Source organism: Arachis hypogaea, chromosome 19, assembly GCF_003086295.3.
Source record: "Arachis hypogaea cultivar Tifrunner chromosome 19, arahy.Tifrunner.gnm2.J5K5, whole genome shotgun sequence".
Lineage (NCBI taxonomy): Eukaryota > Viridiplantae > Streptophyta > Magnoliopsida > Fabales > Fabaceae > Arachis > Arachis hypogaea.
The window spans coordinates 6,076,696-6,093,710 of record NC_092054.1 but is presented as its reverse complement, the minus strand read 5'-3'; the positions used below and the strand labels follow the sequence as shown (position 1 = coordinate 6,093,710).

Genomic DNA, 17,015 nt, shown 5'->3' with positions numbered 1-17,015 from the left:
AGCATCTAATTTGTTATCCTAAAAAATTGGAAAAAATGGCACCCATAAGAAATGAAAATATAATAAACATTGACATGGTGTATTAAGAAGGGAATGAAAATGGTTGATGCAAACAATTAGCATTGTAATTTGAGCACACAGAGTTTAGGGAAGATCAGAGCGGAAATACTTACGTGGTGTATAACTATAATAATGAGAAGTAAGAAAAACACCTTGCGCATCTGCAATAAACCATACAAATACTCTAAGCAATACAGAAGCAATGATGAAAAAGTTTACCTTTTTGTTCTTTTCTAAGCATCTAATTTGTTATCCTTAAAAAATTGGAAAAAATGGCACCTATAAGAAATGAAAAGATAATAAATATTGACGTGGTGTATTAACAAGAGAATGAAAATGGTTGATGCAAACAATTATAATTGGAGAGCAGTGAGTGAATGAATTGAATCGGTGGGTGTTCCATCTCTTCCAGCTTACGCCTCAAAGGACATGCTTCCCCTATGTAGATATTTTTTACGAAGGCAAGCCGATGTTTTTCTATGATATTCTCAAGCATTTCACAGTCAGCAATTGCTAAAGTTTTGAGAGGTAAGATGGTGAAGGCCCTTGCAGTCAAGCGTCTCCAGATTTGGAAACATGTGCAATATAAGACACTCAAGAGAAGCAGGAAGGCAACCCTCTCCTGGGAACGACTTTGTATCAAAGCATGAAGCAAGCTTAAGATAGGTAAAGCTTTCACTCTGCAAACTCTTTGATGTAATCCAACTCGCTAGTTTCTATGACTTTTTTCAAACTTGGCGGGAGGAACTCCTCAGCAAAGCACTCGATTTCTGGGCAATCCCATATATGATTATAATTCTTTCGGGTTTAATGCATGAATTTTCAACTCATTTTTATTCATTTTTTTAGTTGGTTGTCCAAATATTTTTTAACTCGACAGGCTAAAAATTAATTTATCACGTATCAGAACTTTATTTAAGGGTTTTTCGCTAGTCAATAATTTTTTTTTTGGATAAATCCCTTGCTTTTTAATATTTATATACTTTTTTGTTTTGGGTTTCAACTCAATATCTAATATCTAAAAGAAATTTTCTAAGACTTACCAAAAAAATTAACTTAATTAATAGGTTACTTTTTTAAATCCAAATTATTCATATAAAATATAATAAATCAAAAGTTGAGAAGTCCATATACTAACAAAAATGATATAATACAATAACTCTCATTATTTTAATTTCAGAGAAAAATTAGAGAGATGCTCTCCATTGTATTTGAGAATTCATAAATCAAGTAATAAGTTGTCACGGCCCAAAATGAGCCATGAACGGCGCTCAGGAATATAATCCCCAAGCAAGCCTAACCGACTCAAATATAAGTTGAATAAGAAAATTACAAATATTTTAAATAAATTTACAATGTCTAAAATGAATAATTACATATTTTTAACAAACAAAAAAAATAAAATAAATATGGGTGGATCCTGCCTGTGACATATGGAGCAGATGACGTCTAAAAACTCAACAACAAATAGATACCCATTGCAGATCATTACTGTTGGATAAAAAGGCTCACATAATCAAATATTTATTCCTGAAAAATATTTTAAGAAAAACGGAGTGAGTTTTGCAATCCAGTGACTAGACAATACATCTATAATACACATGAGACCATATAAACATAATTTTAATTAGAAGATAATAATTTATATAAATGAGTGAATCAATAAGGGAGTTCTCATACAGAAATCAAATCAAAAGTCCACACTTGGGCGGCTCCACCTCTATGGGTAGGCCTTTCCTCTTGTGTGTCCTAACGGAATATCAGATCTAACATGTGGCCTACACGTTAGGCTAGCAACACCCCTGCTAGCTGGAGTCTGAGTTAGATGCATCTAAATTAACGTCATAACCGCCGTTAACTACGGTTTTCTAATACGAGCCTCCCAAACCAATTCAAAACATATAATTTCAAATACAACAAATCTTTGATCTTTCAAATATATAAGGTATCGAATCAAATCGAATCAAATCAGATAATACTTTTTCATCAGAAATATTTTCTCAACTCATAACTTCTTCAATCATAAATAATTTCAAACACATTTCACAATTTCAAAGTCAATAAGTACTAACAAATACTTCAATGTTTCAAAAGTATATTTTCAAGTAAAATAAAATGTTCTAAAATAATATAAAACTTCATCAAATATATATAGTCTCATATAAAATTTCTAAGATATGAACTTCATAAAAATATTTTTTCAATTATAATAAATAAATTATTCTAATCAAATCAAAGTTCTTCAACAATAGTTTTGTAAATATAATTAAAAACTCAGAATAGCATAAACCAAAAAAATGTAACGGTTATAAATGTAAAGTCTACTCACAAATTGGTCCCAAGGTACCGAAGAAACCAAACCAGAGTGCCAAGATAAAAGGTGAGGAAGGTTGAAGTAGAATGGAATGAAAGAGCACGAAATTCGGACCGAGGTAGTAGCAACAACTTCGATTTCTCACTGCAGCAACCTCAACAACAACCCAAAGAAAACGAAAATAAGGGATGGAGCATCAGCAGCTTTGGTGACTGCCCGACGTTGACGGTGAAGGACACAATGGAACAGCGGTAGTGGCAGTTCCTCTCCTCTGACAGCGACTCCCACAACAACACCACAAGCTCTGATGAACAGGGAGAGGCAGGGCTCAGCCCCCGGCGGAGCAAAGAAAGGGCAGAACGTGAAACAGGCAGGCTCAACGGCGAGCTCCGGCGGTGGCAGTTGCTCGACGACAGCGTAACAGCTCCTCCCTCCTCCACATACCTATTTCTCCTTGGTCGACCTTCACGCTTGCCGCCGCAGCGACGACAATGACGGCAACGGCGTGACTCGACGGCAAAGGTTCCAATTGGCTCCAGAGGCAGGACGGTGCATGACGGTAATGGCGGTACATCTCCATTCTTCTCTGTCGCAATCTCGTGTGCGGGCTCATCTCTCTCTCTCTCCCCTGTGACAATGACGCGACAGCGATGCGGCAGCATGACCAAGCCTTGCCGTGCGGTCTCTCTTCTCCCTCCTCTCTTCTCTTCTTCCATCTCCCTCTCCCTCTGTTTCTTTCTATCTCTTCTTTCCTTCTTTGTGGTTTCAGAGAGTGAGACGCGTTGGTGTTAGCGTGTGTGTGTTAGGAGAGGGTTAGGGTTTAGAAAAAGAAGTAAAGGGTAGTTTAGGTATTTTCATAAAATTAGGGAGTATATGTAAAATGTTTCAAAAAAAAAAAAAACTTGAAATGTTACATAAGTAATTAGTGTTCTTGCTTTGTTTCTCGTATTCTTCCTGTTTCGTCTTTTACACCTCACTTCCATATCCTCCTAATAGAACCTATATCTAAACATTTGGCAACTCCAATGAAAAACCAAAGTCAATGTAAAAAATGAAAATAGAAATGAAAAAAAATGCAAAGTAGAGTTATGGCATCACTCCAAGATCGTTGGGGGTAAGTAAAGAATAAAAAGAAATAAAAAAAATACGTTAAAGAGACCAACATTTTAATAAAAAAAATTGACTAATTAGGGGTAGTAATCGGATGGATAGGAGCAGGTTTTTGCTCTACCCGATCCCGTCCCGCCCTACAATAATTCGCATAGAATCTGCCACACTCCTATTTGCGGATAGTAAAATGTTAAATCCTAATTCGCTTCCGTAAGTACCCGCCCTGCTCCTACAATTATTAAAATTTAATAAATAAAATTAAATTTCAAAATTTATATCACCATCATTACATACATAACATAAATTAAAGTAAAATTTTAAATATAATATAATATTATTAATAATTTACTAATTATTTTACATATATTACACATTATATATTAAAATTATATATTATATATATATCGGGACGGGACCGAGAACCCGCCCCGCTAAAAATCCACCTTGGTGTGAAGCGGATAATTACCTGTCCCAAGCGGATAGGGACAGAATAGATACCCACGGATTCGAGTGGTGTTACTATCCTATGACTAATATTAGTTTAAATATAAAATAAATACAAGAGAAAAGTATTGATTATTATCTAACATTTTTCGTTAAAAGAAAATTACGCACCTCGAAAGACTACTATTAGGAGAAAGGCTTAACATAAGATTGTTGTATGAAGGTTTAAAAAAAAGAATTTGGAGGAGGGGCCAATTAATGTTTGCTTCAAAACAACCATAGACCATAGGATTTTTTTTTTTCAAATCCTAGACGTCTAAACCAGCTTTGGAAACCTCTAAAGCCTTGTGGTATATATACCTTCTCTAAATCTTGATCAAGAAAAAGTTGTGTTGATTTTAAATTGCTGTACAAGCCAATTCTTGGCAGTAGCTATGCCAACAATTGTGAACCAGCTTCAGCCCTTCAGATTTCACCATTACACTGACAACGCAACTCTTCCCTCTTCTATCCACGTTCCACACACTTGTATATAACTAACTTGCTGACGTATACAGAGTTAGTTAGATGGTTAGCTTTCTGTTAGTAACTACTTACAGTATTTATGTCAAGTAGGATAGTTAGTTAGTTGTATTCACATTATATATAGCTGGACTTGTGACATCAACAATTTGAAATTCACTAATCAAGTTTTCAGTCTCTACAATTCATATCGAGAATTCAAAATTCAGAAGCTCTCTTCTCTTATTCTTGAATGTTCAATGTTCATCCCTTATTGCTTATAGTTCGAACCAATTTTTCACAACAATAATGAACACTAATATTTAATTTAGTCATGCTACATACTACAATAACCAGTATATATAATTTTCCTTCTTTCAATTCAATTATTAGATAAATTATTATGATAATCTCACTAAACATACAAGACACAAAACTTAATTATTCGATGATAACTGAATATAACAGATCTTGTTATATATAATAAAATACAAAGCAACAAATTAAAAGATAAAATAGCTAACTTGCTAGCTATTATTACAACAAATTGAACTTAAAATGCAACATAATTCCGAAGCTATTTTATTTTACTTTAGTACAGTGGTAATAGTATTAATTAGAAATGAACTATGAACCTACCTAGCTATGGGAGTGATATCAGTACTAATCAAGTTTAGACTCACCTGCCCAACCAAATCTTCATTTTGAAGGTCACAACTAGTATGTTTTCGAGCTAATTCTGCAGCCAAACACTCCTTTAGCTCTTTCACTATATCACTCATGTATGGTCTTTCCACTGAAATGGCAGACACAGAGGTCATTGCTATTTCAACTGCTCTCCATGCAGAGTTGCTGTCGAAATCTTTTTGTAATCTTGAGTCAACAATTTTTGTTATATCCCCTCTAGTAACCATTGTATTAATACGCTGACTTATATGATGAATCATGTCTTCCCTTACCATTACTACTGGCTGACCTGTGATTATCCTTAAAAGAACTACTCCAAAACTATACACATCACTTTTCTCTGTCAATCTGTTTGATGTTGTATACCTAGCACGGCGAATCAAATAATAATGTGCATTTGTTAGTTAATTTTTTTTATCTCTAATCAAATTTCTTTCAATAATCAAAGGTAGGGATATAATTGAAATTAAACACATACTCAGGATCTAGGTAGCCTGGAGTTCCCGCCACAATTGTCGACACATGCGTATCGCCGTCAGCCGCAAAGCATTTGGACAATCCAAAATCAGCGAGTTTGGCATGCAAGTTTTCATTTAATAGAATATTTGTGCATTTTACATCTCTGTGGATTATAGGTGGCTTACAACCATTATGCAGATATTCCAATCCTAGATTTAAGTTTCCACCATGTATAGATAGTTAACAACTAAAATTTGACAAAGAAATAATTAAATTTTCATATAAATTATTTTTCTTGCGCTAACCTTGGGCGGCATCTAATGCTATTCGAAGTCTATCTTCCCAATTCAAGGACCTTCTCCGGTTGTTTTTTCCTTTATAAAAAAACAAGAGATTTCATAGTGTTAGAAGCTTGTGATATGTATTTATTGAATAACATGAATAAAAAATAATATTTTTTGTTATATTCTATTATAAAGTAACATAATATTTCTAATTAAAAAAATTTTAAAAATATAAGTTCAATTATAAATTTTAAAATATAAAAATTTATTTTTAAATTTGATAAAATTATATAGATTTTCTTATTAGTTTAACTATATATACTAAAATAGAAATAGTTGTATGTGATCACACCTGAAAGATGTTCATCTAAATTTCCATTTGCCATATATTCATAGATGAGTCCTATATTAGTTTCTTCATTGCAATAGCCAATAAGAGAAGTCAGATTTCGATGATGTACTCTCATTAGAAGCTTAACCTGTCATTCAAAAGCCATTTTTTGTTCTTGTCAAATATAATTTAGATTGAGATTTCTTTCACTTATGGATATTTTGAGCACTTGCCTCTGCAACAAATTGTTGATATCCATGCACTGAAGATAGAGAAAACATCTTGACAGCCACTTGAATGTCTTCAATAAAGCCATGGTAAACTGTTCCGAATCCACCTCTGCCAAGAATCCTATCAAAGTTGTTGGTCATCTTAACAACCTCATTAAATGAATATTGTCGTTGCTTCGATTCCAATTCTGACCCCTTAATTGAACTACGACGTTTCCCAAGAATAATGTTCCTAGCAGCATGTCACGGCCTTGGACACACTCCAACGCTACCGTGCCGGCACTCGGACTTACTCAACCTCTTGAGCTAAGACCAAGTCAGCCTAACCCTCAATACTTAGCAAGAAGCTAAGAACACAAGAGAACACAAGAGAAAGGAAGCTTTGGTGGAAAGAACACTTTATTACTCAAGTGTTGGTTACAAATGATTTTCACACACCCAAACTCTAACTCTCATCCCTATTTATAGTCATCCACCTCCTCAATGGATGGTTAGGATTAAATCTAATCAATGGTCCAGATTAATCATCTAGAACCTTCTTTACAAATATCTATCCTACCACAACTCTCTAAATGTTTCTAGATTATTCCATATCACTCTTTATACTTCTATATACATCTACACTCTTCTAGAATACTCTATGACCTTCCAGAGTCTTCTAGAACCTTCTAGGGTATTCCGGGACCTTCTAGGACATTCTAGAACGTTCCGGAACCATCTAAAGTATTCTCAAACACTCCAGAAAACTATTCAAACACTGTTAAATCTAACCTTCTAAAATTTTCCGTGACATTCTCCCCCACCTAATGCGCAGACGTCCTCGTCGCGTTCTGTTCATGATAGCGCTTTAGGTGTTCTTGGAATTGCCACAGATCTTCGCGAGTTTCCCAGCTAGCTTCAGTTATCGGGAGCCCTTTCCACTTGATCAAGTATTGGATACTTGGTGGTACTCCTCTTCGTCGTACGACGCGATTAGTTAGGATCTCTTCGATTTCTTTGTCAAAAGATCTAATCACCACAGGCGGAGCACGACTCGAGTTACCTCTACTCGGTTCGTCTTGGTCCTCATGATATGGTTTAAGCATACTCACATGGAAGACCGGGTGGATCTTCATAGAGGGAGGGAGTTGTACTTTATAAGCAACCTCCCCAACACGTCCAATGATCTCAAATGGTCCTTCGTATTTGCGGATTAAACCCTTATGAACCTTGCGAAAGGCTTTGAATTGTTGTGGAAGAAGTTTGATCATTACCTTGTCTCCCACTTGATAGCTTGCATGCCTCCTCTTCTTATCTGCCCATTTCTTCATCCTCTTGGCAGCTTTGTCGAGGTAAGAACGAGTGACATCTGCTTGTTCTTCCCATGACTTAATCATATGATAAGCTCCAGGGCTCTTTCCTGAGTAAGAGGAAGAAAGAGAGTGAGGTGTAAGCGGCTGTTGTCCAGTCACAATCTCAAATGGGCTCTTCCCTGTAGATTCGCTCCTTTGCAGATTGTATGAGAATTGAGCAATGTCTAGGAGTTTTGTCCAATCCTTCTGATTAGCGCTTACAAAATGCCTTAAGTAACACTCAAGTAAGGCATTCACTCTCTCAGTCTGCCCATCGGTTTGAGGATGGAAGCTTGTTGAGAAATGAAGTTCCGACCCAAGGAGTTTGAACAACTCTGTCCATAGTCGTCCTGTGAAGCGTGGATCTCGATCACTAATGATGCTCTTAGGCAATCCCCAGTACTTCACCACATTCTTGAAGAATAGTCGTGCTGCTTCCTCTGCAGTGCAGTCAGTAGGGGCAGGTATAAAGGTAGCATACTTCGAAAATCGATCCACTACCACGAGAATCGATCCAAACCCCTCGGACTTCGGTAAGGCAGAGATGAAATCTAGAGAGACACTTTCCCACGGTCGCTCTGATGGAGGCAGTGGTTCCAACAACCCTCTTAGTGTCTTGTTTTTAATCTTATCTTGTTGGCACACAAGACAAGTCTTCACATAACTCTCCACTTCATCTCTCATTTGAGGCCAATAATAAGAAGATTCAATGAGTGCTAAGGTCCTTCGCTGACCTTGGTGACCAGCCCACTTGGTGTCGTGGCATTCCCTCACTAATTTTCTTCTTAGATTTTCCCATTTAGGGACGTATAGTCTTCTCCCTTTAGTGTAGAGAAGGTCGTTTTCTAACCAAAATCTTTTGGTCTTACCTTCTCTAGCCAACTCCACCAACTTCTTGGCTAATGGGTCGTGATGCAACCCTTCCTTGATGGTATGCACAATATCTCCTTCCACCATAGAAATGGCCGACATCCTGTATGGTTTTGAGATAGGCGGTTTCGCTCCTAACTCCAATTCAATGTTGTCATCCATCTTTCTTCTAGGTGGTAACTGCTTTGGCAACTCGGGAGGCATCACATCCTTATTTTCTTCAATGACTTCCTTAATTTTGGGAGGAACGTCTTCTCTTTCGGATATTGACTCCTCTTGTAATAGAGCCAAATATGTAGTCTCTCCCTTCTTGAAACTTTTCTTGAGTTGCATGGTCGAGAGCATCGGAATTCCTCCAGCCTTTGAGATTGTAGGGACCATGCATGGAGACCCTTTCTCCATGACGCATACTATATTGTAGTATGGCATAGGTATTATATTTGCCTTCCTTTGCAAATCGAGCCCGATGACTATTTTAAAATCATCCATGGGTGCTATTGAGAAATCTACAAGGCCCTTCCAAGAACCAAGAGTCATCTCAACCCCTTTTGCTACTCCCTTAAGGGGTCCACCCTTGGTATTTACGGGTTTGAACCAACCATTATTTTCGGTGATCTTCAACCCAAGCCTCCTTGCTTCATCAGGCGTGATGAAGTTGTGTGTAGCACCAGTGTCGATCATAGCCATGACAGGTTTTTCATTGATAAAGGCTTTGACATACATTAAGCCTTTCTTTTCTACAGTGCTTGCCTCTTTTCTCTTCACAGCATTTATGTGTTGGATAGATCCAACACACTCAGTTACTTGAATTTGAGCTTCTCGTTCCTCGGCGATAGATGCCAAAGTCCCTAGCTTGGGACAATCCTTCATTTGGTGTGGTCCCTTGCACACGAAGCATCCTCCTTTGGGCACGAAAGCCTTCTTCTTTTCTTCGTACTCTTTCTTTGAAGAGTATTTTCCTTCCTTCTTGGTTGAGAAACTCTTCCCCTTGTCTCCCCCACCTTTAGCAGAACTAGGCTTGGAGGAAGACTTGGGTTTAGAGTCTCCCCTATGATACTCAGTGAGTGATTCGGCCACCACGATGGCCTCATCGACATCCTTAACATTCCTTCTTTGTAGTTCTTGCTTTGCCCAAGGTTGGAGTCCATCAATGAAGAAGAACAATGCATCCTCTGATGCTAAGTTGGGGATTTGAAGCGTGAGAGTAGTAAACTCCTTTACGTAGTCGCTAATCGTACTCTTGTGCTTCAACTCCCTCAACTTCTTCCTTGCTTCATAAACCACATTCTCAGGGAAGAATTGTCTTTTCAATTCCCTTTTGAAATCTTCCCATGTGGCTATGTTGCAAGTACCCTTTTCCATATCTACGCACTTTCTCCTCCACCACAAAGTAGCATTATCAGAAAGGTAGAGAGCTGCAGTGCGTACCTTTATTGCTTCTTCGACCACCCCTTGGCCTTCGAAGTACCTCTCCATTTGCCATAGGAAGTTCTCCACTTCGCGAGCGTCCCTTACGCCCTTGAACTCCTTTGGCTTGGGGAGATCAATCTTTGTCGTCTCCCTTATAATGGTTGGTTGAGATTTTGCCTCCTCGAACCAAACTCGAACTTCCTCAAATATCTTTAAGGAATTCTCAAGCTTCTCTTCGATTTGGAGCATGCTTTCTTTGAAAGCATCTAGTTCTCCTAATACGTGAGCCTCGAGGGTCTCCTTGTCATGTTCTATCCTTTGGAACCGCTCATCCGTAGAGGATAGAACATTTTCCAACATAGAAACTCTTTCTTCTAAGAAGTTAGAGTCCTTACCTCTAGGCTCACTTGAAGAACGACTCTTCTTGCCTCCCCATTGAGAAAGAATAGTATCCCTTCCCCTTTGAGACTCAACATGCTCCATGGTGATACTAGAAGCCATTCCCACAAGCGACTTGTGCTCCCTCTCGAACCAGGCTCTGATACCAAATTGTCACGGCCTTGGACACACTCCAACGCTACCGTGCCGGCACTCGGACTTACTCAACCTCTTGAGCTAAGACCAAGTCAGCCTAACCCTCAATACTTAGCAAGAAGCTAAGAACACAAGAGAACACAAGAGAAAGGAAGCTTTGGTGGAAAGAACACTTTATTACTCAAGTGTTGGTTACAAATGATTTTCACACACCCAAACTCTAACTCTCATCCCTATTTATAGCCATCCACCTCCTCAATGGATGGTTAGGATTAAATCTAATCAATGGTCCAGATTAATCATCTAGAACCTTCTTTACAAATATCTATCCTACCACAACTCTCTAAATGTTTCTAGATTATTCCATATCACTCTTTATACTTCTATATACATCTACACTCTTCTAGAATACTCTATGACCTTCCAGAGTCTTCTAGAACCTTCTAGGGTATTCCGGGACCTTCTAGGACATTCTAGAACGTTCTGGAACCATCTAGAGTATTCTCAAACACTCCAGAAAACTATTCAAACACTGTTAAATCTAACCTTCTAAAATTTTCCGTGACAAGCAGCTGATTTTCATGAAAATTTTCGGTTATTCACAAATTATTTCGAGTTATGGAAATCAAAGCTTGTGCAATCAACCAAACTTCATTCGTCTGTTTCATAAAGATTGCATATACATGATAGTTAGGAGTAGTTACCATATTGCTTTCTCTGGAGGAAGATTATAAATGCGGCTATAATCACTAGAAGCAGTAATATCCCCGCAATTGATGCTACCACTGCAATAACTGCATTATTCTCTTTCTTTCTTGTATCAGTTGATTGCGAGATACATGAAGTTGATGCACATAGATTTGGATTTTGCCCCACACTACAATACGCATCGAAAGGACAACAAAGTTAAAGCAAAGTTAGTTATATTTGGTTATCCACTTAGAAATTGTGAAAGTAATTATTATTAGAATACCTTGTGATGTACGGAATATAGTACATATAAAATATAGAGTAATTTTTAGATAAATTATAATAATATTTAAATATTAATTAATATTAAAATATAAATTAAATTTTTAATTATTTTTAATTTTTTATTATATAAAGTATTTAAAATAATTTTTGTTTTAATAAATAATATTATATATTATTTCTAAACTCATTTTAAGAATACATGTTAATATTAGTTATGTCTAAACGTATTTGAAGAAGAATTTTTTTTATTTTTTATTAAGATACAATTAGACACAAAAGACACTCATATAAAACGACTGTCGTGTCCAAAATGTGTCTGACACGTCCGTATTTCATAGAAGACCTAAATTAAAAAAAAATAATTACCTAAATCACTATGTAAAATTGAACACTTTAGTCCCTCAAATTTTAAAATACAATAAACCTACCCCAACGTCTACTTACATAGACACAGTTTTCTTCTATTATTAGTTACTAAATATTAATGGTGGTCACTGCTAATGTAGAACATTAACTCGCATAGTCTCTAGAATAAAAGTACGAATTAATCCCAAAAAAATTTAAACTCAAAACAGTATATAAAAAATTTTAAAATAATCCCCTTTAATAAAAATAATAAAATATTATAAAGTTGACTTTTGAAAAAAAATTAAAAAATTCAAAGGAAAATATTTTAGAATTTTTTAAGAACCGTTTTTGAGAATTTTAAAATTTTTCGAAAACTGTTTTATATTTCACTTTAGAATTAATTTGTCTAGCTCCTACACATGAATTCTTAACGATCACATGTGCAAATTAACATTTTACATTAGCGATCACTGTTAATCATTAACGAAAAAAATTATACTATCTAACAGATGTTGGAACTTTTTATGTATTTTGAAACATGAAAATATGTGTGAATTAACAGATAGTCAGTCACATATAGTTTTTATATCAAGGATAACATAAAGTCACATACTTCAAGGATAATAGACCATCACTTTGTTTTTGAAGGAGTTCGTTTGAAACCGAACCTGTTAGGTTGTTGTTTGCCAAATTCCTGCACAAGCCGAAGGCAAATATGACATCCTTATTAAATGTGGCATCGGATTTGATGATCCAAAAATATTTGGACCATTAAATGGTCTTATAATAAAATATGTTTTTTAAAATTTTTAATAACTGCTAAATAATTTTTATTTAATTTTAATTATAAATTAATACTTTATATATTATTTAATTATAAAATTTATTTTTTATTTTATAAATTATTATTTTATCATTCATCTATCAACTTTATTAATAATCAAGAACAAAAACAATAACGAATTAGATCTTCCATTAATCGTAATAAATATTTTGGCAATTCTAATCAATTAGAATTTTATCCTTGATCAGTTATATCCGAGAACGTCGGTGAAATTGTGTTTCTTGAAAATTTAATCGATTGGACATACAACACAATCGATTGAATGTATGTATTTCCCAAAATTCAATTGATTGAAATTGCTACACAATCGATTGAATTTTGCAAGGCATGTGGATTTTTTCTAATTCAATCGATTGTTCGTGTTACTCAATCGATTGAAGTTATCAAAACAATATGAATTTTCACAATTCAATGAATTATTTGTGTTACCAAATCGATTTTCTTTTAATTTTTGTTTCTGGGTGTTTGTGGAACTGGTGCTGGCTTATGAAATTTAAGTTCTGTTGGCTGCAAATATTGGTATATGAAATGGTGTTTTGGAAAAGGGTTTTTTTTTTATGGGGGTGGATTTTAGGTGGTGTGTTTTTAGCTGAAATTCTAGAAGATTGTAGGTGGGATTGAAAAGGGTTTGCTTGGACCTTGGTGGATTTCATTGAAATTGGATTGTTGATTTTAATCTGTAGGTTTGATGAACAACATTTATAGGATTTAAGGTGGAATGAGTTCATTGGTTTGATTCTGGTGGCTGGTTTCTTTGTGAAGTAATGGAAGGGAATTTGTCACAGTGTGGTACGATTTAAGGTGGAGTTTCTTTTGGTGGTTTTGATTTTCCTGCTTCAATGCGGCTTCATCACCAATCACAGCATGTGCCCCATACCACGACCCAGAATCAAAATCTTCCTTGTCATGGGTCTTCGGGGAAGTCCTCGAATTTTCCACTCATAATGGGAACTGTGTAGTCAAACTATGTCAAATTGTCAATGGCTGAGTTTGGTAAGGGAGATAGAAACAAAAACTCATTAAGCGATGAAGAAGAGTCGAGTTTGACTGAAGATGGTGGTGAGGGTCATCATGAAACAAATAATTGATAATCAAGATAAACTATTTTAATGGTAGGATTGAGTAATTAATGATAGAATTAGAAAATTTAAATCGATTAGATAACACAAACAATCGATTGAATTGTGAAAATTCATATTACTTTGATGACTTCAATTGATTGAGTAACACGAACAATCGATTGAATTACATGCCTTGCAAAATTCAATCGATTGTGTAACAATTTCAATTGATTGAATTTTGGAAAACACAGACATTCAATCGATTGAATTTTCAAAAAACACGATTTCATCGACGATCACGGATATAAGTGATCAAGGATAAAATTCTAATTGATTAGGATTGTCAAAATATTTATTACGATTAATGGAAGATCTAATTAGTTATTCTTTTTGTTCTTGATTATCAATAAAGTTGATAGATAAATGATAAAATAATAATTTATAAAATAAAAAATAGATTTTATAATTAAATAATATATAAAGTATTAATTTGTAATTAAAATTAAATAAGAATTATTTAACCGTTATTAAAAAATTTTAAAAATATGTTTTGTTATAGAACCATTTAATGGTCTAAACGTTTTGGGACCATCGAATCCGATGCCATTAAATGTTATAACCAATAAAATCATGTGGACTTACAAGTATTCTAGTGATTGCAGTTGTGCCAGAAAAGAAGGAATAGTCCCCCTTAACTCATTGTTTGATAAATCTCTGAGACGGCAGTTCAAATGCACAGTTACAATCCAAAAAGAGAGGAAAAAAAAACCGAGAATACAAATGTAATCAAATTATTGAGGTGCAATATTTATATATTAATCAAATGAGATGAGATAGGTACTCACAAGGACTTTAACATGGTAAGCTTGGATATATCAACTGCTATATGTCCGGTCAGTCCACTTGAAGACAAATTCCTTTATAAAAAATATTAATTATTATTTCGATCATGAATTTATGCATTGTTTTTATAATTAAAAGGTTAATAGCTTTCTAATTTATGCATTATTATTTAATGAATGATAAGCTTACAAGGATGTGATTCTTAGAAAGCCATCATAAGAGGTACAGTCTACACCTTGCCACTTGTATGCAATGGGTGCACATGGATCTCCTTCCCAGTTTTTACTGTCCACTTTATAAGTCCTCTTCATGTTTGTGACTGCATCCGCTGGTGTATATATATATTCATCACAAGAAATAGTAGATGACTATCAGAATTTGTTGTTTTTAACCATTAGTTAGTAATTAATATTTAAAAGTATGAGATAAATTATGTTAATAAATTACTAGACTAAAAAAATTAAATTGATAATTAAATAATAATAAAAAAATAATAAATTTTGATAACCTCTAGTATTTTTCATTCATCATAATCAAGAGTACACAAGAAGCAGATAATTAAGTCTAGACAAAATTAAATAGCAGAAGAATACCGTCATCTTTTTGGGTTTCTAACTGTGATGAGAAATCTTTCACTAAATAAATCTCAAGAGCATTGATGATTGGTGGAACGGAGGAAGATTCTGCCCGAATAATTGAAATGTGAAAGTTTTTGTGTCCAAACAAAGGGCTTGTAGTATATCTGGTGTATGCAATACCGTATACAAGTTCCCTTCTTACCCAAGGCACGTCATTTAAGGAGATATTGAATGAGCTTGTTTGATTTTCCTCTAGCTTCCGAAACTCAGCGAAGTGTAAGTAGAAATAGTATTGGTGCTGAGTTTCATTGTTATCTGCATAATCATCCTCCCACTGGAAGTCTAATGAGGCAGTAGCATTTTTTGGTGTAGCTGCAGTCTCCATCACAACTGCTGGTACTTTAAAGTCATTCTGAATCAAGTTATCACTGCTAAATCCACTGCTTAATTGTGTCCACTTGTCGTCCCAATAAGGCTCCCATATCCGGTCATATGGATCATCTTCATACCTGTAATTTTTTTGGTCTTATTCAAATAATAATGAGATCGTACATATATTATACACTAAAGACTCAACTTCTGTATATTTGTTTTGTATTTTATAGTTTTTTACTTTGTGAAGATACGGTGAATTCAACCAATGTAACAAATAATAAGTTTCTATTACTACAAAGTGTCGAAATATGAATCAATTATATTTTTTTATGCAAAAAAGGGACTCGCCTGTAGGTTAAGTTGCTGATACCAACATCCAACCTTCGAAAACGTGCCAATGACGTAGTTGGATCTTGAGTGGTATAAGTATTGTTGACATTGTCCAAAATCCTCATTTCTATGACTGAAATGAATGATGTCCCTTTGCCTTTGTTAACCATACAGATATGGATATAATCCGTCGATAGAGTGTGTATAATTTCATAGTTTATGCTGACGGATGAATTTGTGAATTTCACCGTGTCCCAAAAATGAACTCCAAGATAAAGATCAAATTCTGGGAGCTTATTAAGACCGTCATAGTTTCCGTACAGGAAACTAGCCCTGATTAAATATCTAGTAACACTTGTTACATTTATTCTGTAACAGTTTCTTGTTCCATAAGGAAAGCTCCGAAGATAAGTAAAGTATTGTGGATGAGTAGTCTTATCTTGGGGCGACACAGTTTTACTTACACCAGAATCAATGAAATTAGCATCTGAAATGTAATTGATTCCTGTATTCTTCTCAGTGTAGTTAGAATTTTCAGGCAATCCACAGTCTATGCTAATAAATCCTGGTGATAGAAACCATTAATTGAACTTATTACATTAAAGAAATTATGAATCTTAAAATAATGACTCTTGAAATTTTAGTAAGTAACCAAACCTGATTGATCCTGGCCTTGGATCGTTGCTACGAAAGAAAGAGCTCCCAGCAGTAGAAAAAGGGAATTTGTGATAATCTTCGCCATTGCATATCTGATTTGTTCGGGGTGACAAAGATTACGAGTGGTTCAGTGCTGCTATTTAACTAAGTTCAAGATGTTTAATATACAAATTATGTGATATTATAAAGTTGACCTGTAAGGAGAAAAAAAGAAATTTCTTAAGTCAGCTTCTATTTTGTTGACTTTATACATTTTTTTTGTTGACCAAAGTCAACTTCAATTATTCCTTTCTAGGATTTATTTATTTATTTTGTGGGAATAGTTTATTGTTGCTTTAATATATATTGTGATTGATAGTCCCATCATGCCATAAATCATTGAAGCACAATAAAAATAATCAATGACAATATATACCAATTTGGTCGTTTTGTTACAAAG

At 34.9% G+C, this 17,015-nt stretch overlaps 1 protein-coding gene and 1 long non-coding RNA gene across 2 annotated transcripts; both read right to left on the bottom strand.

Annotated features, from left to right (window-relative positions):
• Positions 1–1,237: 1,237 nt before the first annotated feature.
• Positions 1,238–3,169, bottom strand: LOC140181990 (uncharacterized). The gene is made up of 2 exons (XR_011877751.1): positions 2,390–3,169; positions 1,238–1,590 (listed from the first exon to the last, which is right to left on the bottom strand). It is a non-coding gene; the product is annotated as an uncharacterized lncRNA (long non-coding RNA).
• Positions 3,170–4,851: 1,682 nt separating this feature from the next.
• LOC112777758 (probable LRR receptor-like serine/threonine-protein kinase At1g05700) lies at positions 4,852–16,740 on the bottom strand. Its single transcript, XM_072228200.1, has 13 exons — positions 16,577–16,740; positions 15,923–16,484; positions 15,230–15,723; positions 14,826–14,964; positions 14,639–14,710; positions 14,436–14,507; positions 12,502–12,582; positions 11,259–11,442; positions 6,424–6,663; positions 6,212–6,338; positions 5,881–5,949; positions 5,595–5,784; positions 4,852–5,482 (listed from the first exon to the last, which is right to left on the bottom strand). The coding sequence occupies exons 1-13, from the start codon at positions 16,659–16,661 to the stop codon at positions 5,065–5,067; spliced, it is 2,733 nt and encodes a 910-aa protein (XP_072084301.1). The 5' UTR covers positions 16,662–16,740; the 3' UTR covers positions 4,852–5,064.
• Between the last annotated feature and the right edge of the window lie 275 nt (positions 16,741–17,015).